This window comes from Limulus polyphemus, unplaced genomic scaffold, assembly GCF_000517525.1.
Source record: "Limulus polyphemus unplaced genomic scaffold, Limulus_polyphemus-2.1.2 Scaffold0, whole genome shotgun sequence".
Taxonomy (NCBI): Eukaryota; Metazoa; Arthropoda; class Merostomata; order Xiphosura; family Limulidae; genus Limulus; species Limulus polyphemus.
This window is the reverse complement of record NW_013665610.1, coordinates 142,738-152,631: the sequence shown is the minus strand read 5'-3', so window position 1 is coordinate 152,631 and position 9,894 is coordinate 142,738. Positions and strand designations below refer to the sequence as shown.

General features: G+C 36.7%; 1 protein-coding gene across 1 annotated transcript; it reads left to right on the top strand.

Moving 5' to 3' along the window:
- The first annotated feature begins 3,602 nt into the window (after positions 1 to 3,602).
- Positions 3,603 to 5,094, top strand: LOC106466742 (innexin unc-9-like). The gene has a single exon (XM_022384666.1). It carries the CDS (start codon positions 3,682 to 3,684, stop codon positions 5,092 to 5,094), a length of 1,413 nt encoding a protein of 470 aa, XP_022240374.1. The 5' UTR covers positions 3,603 to 3,681.
- The last annotated feature ends 4,800 nt before the right edge of the window (positions 5,095 to 9,894 follow it).

The following is a 9,894-nucleotide window of genomic DNA, read 5'->3' as shown; positions in this document are numbered from 1 at the left end:
ATTATTGAAAATTCAAGTACTTTAAATTTGTTTAATTTTAGCTAATCATTATAATTAACTGGGTTACCTCATGGGTATGTAAATATTTTGACGACCTATTAGTAAGCCACTAAATTAATAAGTTATCTACCTTAACATGTCTTTTTTCATTTAATTACCTTTCGGTACCGGCCCGGCATGGCCAGGTGTTTAAGGCACTCGACTCGCAATCTGAGGGTCGCGGGTTCGAATCCCTGTCACACCAAACATGCTCACCCTTTCAGTCGTGGGGGCGTTATAATGTGACGGTCAATCCCACTATTCGTTGGTAAAAGAGTAGCCCAAGAGTTGGCGGTGGATGGTGATGACTAGTTGCCTTCCCTCTAGTCTTACACTGCTAAATTAGGGACGGCTAGCGCAGATAGCCCTCGTGTAGCTTTGCGCGAAATTCAAAAAACAAACAAACTTTCGGTACCGATAGGGAACATCACGGGCAAGACAAATCATGTGACAACTAAACAGTAGAAGCCATTATGGTGCTTTAAGATAATTTTTTCCCCGACTAAGTACTTTTCTCCATTAGATGATTCGCCCCTCCCCAGTGGCACAGAGGTATGCCTGCGGACTTACAACGCTAGAATCCGGGTTTCGATACTCGTGATGGGCAGAGCACAGACAGCCCATTGTGTAGCTTTGTGCTTAATTACAAACAAACAAACTATTAGCTGAATCCGGTGGTCGAGCAGAAACATGAAGTGACAAAGAAATGAGGCTACTAAGAAGCGTTTATTCAGCCGTGATTGTGAAAATCAACAATGCTTAATTTCAACGCAGTATTTATCCTTACGAACGTTGCTATTTTTGCCGTTTCATTAATTCAGTATTTCTTTACAATTTTTCATTGAAATTTTGTGTCGTTCTATATACACTTTCTATTTTTTTACTCTTTTGTACGAAACTGTCTTTTATTGGTTTTTCTGTAGTATTTCTTTTCTTCTCTCCTTTTGCAGCGAATGCCTATGTCACGTGCCTGATTCTCTTTTTTTTCAATTTTTTTTACCAAACCTATTTTGGCTCTCTCGGTACCTGTATTATTCAGTTTTGGGTGTTTTTTTTTCTTCCAGTTATGCAATTTAACTTTCCTCCTTACCTTCTTTTCATCAGTTTCTGTTTAACATCTTAGAGCATTTATTGGCTTTTGCTTACCATCTTAGAGCTTTTATTGGCTTTTGTAACATTTTCATCAGTTTCTGTTTACCATCTCAGAGCCTTTATCGGCTTTTATAACATTTTCGTCAGTTTCTGTTTACCATCTTAGAACCTTTAATTGGCTTTTGTAACATCTTCCGTGTGGTTTTTCTGTCGCTGTCTCTTTTATGGTATTCTTCTTTCACAGTCATATCCGTGGCTCTTTCTCTTCATGTCTTATTCAATATATTTCGTTCCATAAATATCTGTTGTATTTGAATTCACAAAACTGCTCCCATGTTGGTTGTTTTTTTCGTTGTTCTACTATATATGTACTGAAATATACTTCAGTTGTGTTAATGGTTCGAATATATAGTTTGCCGATGTGGATGCATCAATTCGTATATTATTTACTAGTAATTTAACTTTCTACAAATTGAAGTGACATTCCTTATCACAAAACAGCATGCATGTACAACGCTGCTAGAAACTGTGCTGAAATTTACTTCTACTTGTGTTCTCAGATTAAACAACTATATCAACACGATAGTCAACTGATCAAGAATCGATCTTTACATTTACGAATTTCTCATCAGTATGGGTTTGTGCACTTGTCTAAGCTGCATGTCTGCGCGCATGCGTGGTATATCGTCAAAGTTTCTTTCTTTCTCTCTCACTTTCATCATGTATTAAAGCTAGTTTGTCGGTTACCAGCACTCATCGTCATAGCAGTAACCTACTTCAAACAGAACTTTGTTTCGATAATTCTAGCCACGCCGGTAGACTTGGTGTGATGTTGTTTTTAATTGTTTAGTAATCCTGCCTGTACAGCAAGTCTCTTTCTGGATGTTGATGTAAGTAACGACGTCTTGTACCCCAGGTGGGTTTTTGTTAAAGCGTATATAACTGATTCAGCAAACCAACGCACGCTACTTTGGTGCTGACTACACGTATCGTAACCACGGTTACTGTTACCGTAACATAGCAACAACTCCACTCTTTTCAAGAGGTTAACAGGCAGTGAATGACTTGCAAAATAAACCCAAGGAACATTCATAAAGGATACTTCACTGAGAGAGACAAGGACTCCAACACAAGCTATATCTTTCGTACTGGTATTCAATTGTAATTTATCATGTATCCAGAACTCGCGGAGAATGTTCATGGATACCACTAGAGGTCACTTGAACTGGTGAGCGTTGGGGTTCATGATCTGGCTCTCAGTGCTCACTTGGAACGGAGAACGTGACGCTTGCACCACCGGCTGGAGTGTGGTTGATGTCTTTAACAGCCTAGGGAATTTCAGTGGTTTCACGCATCGAGGTTTACCGGAATGGCGTGAACTCACGAACCTTCAGGGCTGCTGTGATTGACCTAACGCCGATTCTCCCCGAAATACCCACCTTTAAGTCCATCTTAATCAGAAATTAAAATGTTTTATCCTATCAGGTACGTGGTAATATGATGCAATGCCATCTTCGGATAAAAACCTCTCGTTTTTTTGTAGTGTATGTCTATCGTATTACTGACCGACTGGATGGCAAATGTCTGTCTTTCTACTTTCTCTTCAAATTGACCACAATGTCCAGTGATCGAACAGAGTTGCGTGCTAACTTGGTTTTTGCCGAATGACCAAAAATTTGATTTGAACATTAAGGTAAGTAACGGGAACATACCTCTACGGATTTGTCAATAATAAAGATGTTTAAGTACGGTATTGTACCAACTTCTTCCAAGACGATAGTTATACCATTCACTTGATAATATTGTTAAAAAACAGAAGAAGAAAAAAATTGTATCACTGAGGTTCTAAACTTTGTCTATTATGATTTTGTAATAATAATGACTTAAAGGTTGCGACAACGTCTAACTATTTCAAATAGTATGATTATTTGCTTAAATCAGTTATTTTTATTTAGATGTTTATCGCAACTAAATTTCTAATAAAATTACTTATTGTTAAACTTAGTTTTGCTAGAACAAACTTCCCGGAATTATTCGATCAGAATCTGCGTTCTGTTGTCTAGTTCACATGATGTTTTGTAATTGTTAAAATGATGAACTGTCTCCAGCCTTACTTCATATACATTCACCATCATGTACTGTAATTGTGTAATACCTGTGAAAAATTTTTAAAAATATGAAGGTTATTATTATTTTACAATAAATATTACTGTTTTATCTAATTTGAAAATGTATTTCTTTGTTTTATTGTAGATTTGGCTATGGTCATTTGGAATCAGTCTACATTTCGAATTATTCACTTTCCGGAAACTGAATTAAATTTGCTCTGTAGATATTTGCTCGTGCCCAAAACTGAGCAATTTCATAGCCAAGTACTAGTGAGCTCAGTTACCAACTGGTCAACTAGGGAGATAAACAGTGTATCATTTCGACATTTAAATACGCCAGACTATTTGAATATTTCATTACACTTTCACCCTGTCCACGACGACCCCTTCATCCGCCAACCTGACCCATCTAACGCACCGCCCCCGACAGGCTTCGGGCGAGATGTCCTATTTCTTCCGCTTTCACGACCTGATCGGGGGCCTTCATGTACCTATCGACGATGGTGTAGACAAGCTCAACCGGAAGTACACGCTGATTGTCTTCCTGTTCCTCGCGCTACCTATCTTCACGAAACAGTACATTGGAGAGCCTATTGAGTGTTTCACCCCAACCTACTTCACAGATGCTCAGGCCCGGTACGTTAATAGTTTCTGTTGGACAGCGTCTACCTACTATTTAGTGGCCATCGACAGCGACCATGATACCATTGACCCTCCGCAAAATCCACCAGATATCAGGGTTGGCCCTGAAGAAATTGACAACAGTGGAATTGACATGTACACCGTGCAAAGAGACAAGTTACGGCGTGTCCATGTGAGTTACTATCAGTGGTCGCCTTTGATATTAATGCTGCAAGGTGTATGTTTTCACTTACCTTTTATCATGTGGGGGGCTTGTGCAAATAACGCGGGAGTAAAGCTCCGTCGCTTGTTGAAGAGAGCCTCCGATATTGCCGCCCTTCCACCAGGATGTCAACAGCGGGAAGCGTTATTATCTGAATTTGTGGACCAATTCCATACTCTCGTGACCGGAAACGCTGGTTGGTGCACGGATCCCTCATGTCGCTTGCCATTAATTGGCTGCCGCTGTGTAGCGGGACCGAGTCGGTACCTGTCCTTGTTATATATGTTAGTTAAGTTTTTCTATTTAATTAACGTAGGCGTACAGTTTTTGCTTCTCAGCGCTTTCATGGGAAAAGGCTACCTTCGGCACGGGATAGAAATTTTACGTCGACTGACAACGAATGGAGAATGGTGGAATTCGCCACGATTTCCCCTGCAAAGTTTGTGTCAAGTCCGTGCTGCCATGCAAGGTACCCTTCGGACATACGTTTGTAGGTGTGTTCTACCCATCAACGTTTTTAATGAAAAAATATATTCTGTAATTTGGTTTTACTTAGCCATTATTCTTCCACTAAATGCATTAAGCCTAATGATGTGGATTTGGCGAAATATTTCTTGCAACCGACTCGCTTTCATCAGACTTTGCTTGTGGAGGACAAGACTAGTCAACATGAGTGAAGTGACGAGGTCAGCCCGGAAGATTTCGTCTAATTACCTCGGCTGGGATGGAGTCTTTGTACTTCGACTAATCGAATATAACCATGGCAGCGCCATGGCTACAGCCATCATTGGTAAACTCTGGGAATTCTACTCTAGTCAGATGAAAGCACAGGAGGAAGGAAATAGTGATGTGGAAATGACACCGATGCCACCAACTATGCCTTCTGTGGCACCATCTACTTCCTGGCACTCTTGTCACGCTGGAGCTTGTCATCTTAGCCATTTAAGTCATCAGACACTACCGTCTACGAAACGCCAGACTCCGAATAGTTACTGGGGTAAATGTTCTTAACAGAGCTATGCAGTTTACAAAGGCTGAATTAGATTAATAATGTTGTAACGAAAGGCTTAAGTAGTAGCAGAAAATTTAAGCAAAAGGTTTTAAATGCAACTCATCTAATCAATATATACAAATATATATAAACATGTTCCACCGAGAAATATATATCAGAGAACAAATATCCAATCACCTGTCTATAAGAGCTTAATCAACAAGTGTATCTATATTAAAATAAATACTCATGCTTTTTTGGAAATATACACATATATTTGCGTTAAAAAACATTCATGTCAAAAAATACTGTTTTTAGAAATTATAGCCTCTAATATGTTCATTTCGAAATAATATGCGTTGGTATATTATATTACTGTTTTAATGCTTGCTTTATTATTGGATATAAATACGTGTGGATTTATAGTAAAACTCAAACCTAATTTTTCATAAGTAACTATTATATTAAATGTATAGTTACTTAATATTACCTGCGGTACTCAGTTTACTGTCCTAAAACATACTTTCTTACAAGCAAAATTGATTTATTATTTTGCTAAAAAACACATCCATTTATTTAAATATTATTAAGAAAAAAGCATTTGTTTTTTGTGATAATACAAACCCAAATTTATTTTTGTATCAATAATAAATGATTCTGTCACTGTAACATACTGAGGTTTTTACAAGTCGATTCTTTGTACGGATGGATGAAAACTTTAATTAAATTATTTGAAGTTTTCACATGAAGAATCTTAGTATCCGCTATAGGTGCTCTCAATAAATATTTTAGATGAAATTATATGAATAAGATTTGACCATTTTTGCTGTTTATATACTTCAACCAAACATTTAGTGTATACTGGTGTGTTCTGTAGTCGAAATAGTGTAGTAATATGTCAAATTTGTAAGCACGCATACAAATACAAGTTATGAATAGAAGTATACGTGCCTCTGCTGACAGACTGAGAACACGTTTTAATTAGTTCAGTACGTGTAGCTTTTGTCAATTAACAGTCAAACAATAAGATCAGAAATATTATAGAAACCCGATACATCACATTCAACTAATAAAAACTGTCACCCGATGGTGCAATATTAAGTCTGAGGGCTTATAACACTAATAATCTGGTTTCCATATCGCCGGTGGGCAAAGCACAAATAGCCCATTATGTTCCTTTTAGCTTAAGAACAACCAAAGCCTTGAAACTTATTAAGAACTAATAATATGAAGCAAGTAAGTTTTAAAACTCCCATTTTTCTAGAAATAAGGAAGCAGTACTTGTAACATTTCATTAGTAGTGTTAATAATACTAATAATAACCATTGTTAACTTAACTGAGTTTATACAGTGTTCTAATAGAAGTTTCATCTCACTCCATTCCTAGCTGTCTTGACATCACGTCAAAGCGTTGACATTTGGTTGTCAGTGAGTTTACATGCATTTTTACTTAACGATGTGTTGGTCATATTTTGTAAGCTTTGTTTGTTTGGAATTAAGCACAAAGCTACACAATGGGCTATCCGTGCTCTGCCTACCACGGATATCGAAACCCAGTTTCAAGCGTTGTAAGCCCGCAGACATACCGCTGTGCCGCTTGGGGGCATTTTATAAGCATATAATGATAAAGCTACAAAGATGTATAGTGTTAGCTCTGTTTAAAAAATTCTCATTTTTATTCATTCAAAAGCTGATGTAAGTATAAAATTATTTCTATAACAGAAAAGTAAATAATTAGAGCTTTAATCAATATATATATATATACATTATACGAATTCAAAAATAGTTAAACTTAAGTATTTACAGGTGCTACCATACACATGCATATATCATATATTTAGGCTATGCAAATCTAATACACGGTAACTAACAATATTACAAACAAGTTATGCAAAGAGTCATGCAGTTCTGTTTCACATGGAATCAGCACCTTGTCTTGATCAAATAATTACAGGGTAAAATACAAGCCGTTAACGAGCCTAAGGTATACTAGTTGGTAGCGTCTCGTACCATGGATTATTCACGGTTCGCGCCCCAATATCGCAAAAAAAAAGTGGCGCTTCTTACTTTGGGTCGTAAGTGTGTTATAAGAGTAATTCTTAGATCCCACTATTCGATTGAAGCAGACCAAGAGTTAGCGGTCGGTGCTATTCAATGGCTTTCTTCCTTACTTTCGTCTACCAACTCAAAATTATGGACGTCTGGTGCAGACAACTCTTGTGTAGCTTTGTGCAAATTTTTGAAACAAATGAATAAGTCGTTAGCGTGCGACACATGTGACCTAGTCCTTGCTTATTTTTCATTTATATATTTTTGTAAGATGAACTAGTAAATAAAACTGAGTCATCAAAAACACATACACTGCAAAAAGTTCGAATTTCGCTGAAGCAAATGACCTCTGGAATTTTGATAATTTTTATTTTATTGCTAACATTTAAATGGCCTAACCGAATACAGAATGTAAAGGCTGATTGAAAATAGTTGTAACATTACTATTACCAAAAATTTCTAGTGACAACTTGCCACTCAATTGTAGCTCTTTCCAAGATTCATATTAGGCATGGGCTTTGTAAAAGACAAGAAAAAATTATATCCTGTGCTTTTCGTGGGTAAACCATAAGCAAAGTGTTTTATAATACCCATTTTTTGTTTTTGGAGAAAGTTTCAAACATAAAAACACTAATTCAGCAAGACTAAGCACATTTACTCATACTTAAAATATATTATCAAACGAGTAAGTTCTAATGGTCACATTATCTTGGAGAGAAAGTCTAAAGCAATGGAAACAGAGCAGGTAAAATTCAACTCCATCGAGTCTTTTGACTTTTAAGTACCATATTATTATCATTCTTAATAGTATTGTAATACGTAAATGACAATAGACTCCATGGTATCGAAATCCTTCTACGGTTACTATAAAGAAAGCGCCCTTGCTTCTCCGAAAACTACATCAATTTTCTCAGCCCGAACCGTAAGTGGAGACTTCAAATATAATATAAAAAGCCAGTAGTTAATTTGCAGTCCCGTTTGTTAGTACGTGTTAAAACAAACACACACTGCGTGTAAAAAAAAGTCTTCTCTTTCGGAAATAAAGAGATCAAAAGTTTTACCGAAATGAGAAGGACTGGTATGCGTCAATGCATTGTAAAATTGTAAACGTCATTTGTAATGCCCTACGTTTTTTGGCTCATAATGTCCTTATATTTTCAACTTTGGTAAGTTAAGAATGGTACGACGGTCTTAGATCGCAGATGAAGGATTTATACTGATCTTCTTAGAGCGCATAAATAGCCAGTTTAAATTCCATAAAATTTATACAGGCAGTCATGCCTGTTTCTACGCAATTATCAGTTGTTTTTATATATAAACAAGAAAATAAGATATGAGCTTTTAAAAACGAAGACTATATCGTTTTACACATATAGAACTATGAGAATCTGACTTGCACCCAAAGATTTATTTACACCCAAGATTCCGCAGAGTGTACCTAGGCTTTACCCATAGCCTTTTGTATTATTTGATTACTCCGAGATCACTTGCCAAATAGGCTTATGTGATTGATGTCTGATTATTATGTTTGGTTCATTTACCAGATCCATTTATGTATCAGGTATCTCATTATGATATTTAGTTTCCAAATCGGCTTATGTAGACGTATCTGATTACGCTTCTTTATTTCCAAGATCGGCTTATGCAACTAGTATCTAATAAAACTGAAAGTTAATTACCAAATCGGCTTATGTAGTAGATGTCAGCGTTATTACCCAGATCGGCTAATGCCCCTATCCCGCTAACTCAGCGGTTAGCTTGAAGGTTTATAACGCTAAAACCAAAAATCTGGATATATATCACGTTACTTTTAATTTATGATATATTTTATATTTCAGGTGTAACTGAATATTAATGTCTTTCAATAGTTCACGTATAACACAACAGAATTTCTGAAAGTCTGTTCAACATTCAAATAATTCGCCTCTCATTTAACTAGGAACATTTCTACTATTTCTACAAAATATTCAAAATTCTAATCATCCTCTACATGTTACTCAAAAACTGAATTAGTTAGCTATGCGGTTCTACTTTCATATCGGCGTTAAATTGTTAAGAGAACTAATCTAAAATCATAGAAAGAAATAGAAGGGTTAGACTGTTGGAAACACGTGCCATATATTTATTCGTTTGTTACATTTCGCGCATCGGCGTGAAGTTGCTTAAGAGAACTAATCTAAAATCATAGGAAGAAACAGAAGGGTTAGACTGTTGGAAACACGTGCCATATATTTATTCGTTTGTTACATTTCGCGCATCGGTGTGAAGTTGCTTAAGAGAACTAATCTAAAATCATAGAAAGAAATAGAAGGGTTAGACTGTTGTTACATTTCACATAAAGGTACTCAAAGGCTACTTGCGCTAGCTGTCCCTAATTTAAAAGTATTAGACTAGAGGGAAGGCAGCTAGTCAACACCACTCACAGACAACTCTTAGGCTACTCTTTTACCAGTGAAAAGTGGGATTGCCCGTCACGTGATAACGCCCCCACGGCTGAATGGTCGAATATATTTGGTGACGGAATTCGAGACCGCTACCCGCATATTTCGAATCGATTGTCCTAACCACCATACCATGCCAGGCCCGAAGGAACACATGTCATACACCAATATGGTATGCTGTAGCTAAGGTAATTTCGAAGGTGACAAATTAAATGAAATTGAACAATTTGCCAGGTTAATCTTCTGTAAATTTAGATATTAACCGCTCTAATAGTATGAATTGAAACACTGAGGCATATGATCGACATTGCTTGTTTGTTTGTTTGTAAT

What these genes read in the sequence shown, in the direction of transcription:
- LOC106466742 (XM_022384666.1), top strand. Translation starts at nt 3,682, where the DNA reads ATGTCCTATTTCTTCCGCTTTCACGACCTGATCGGGGGCCTTCATGTA.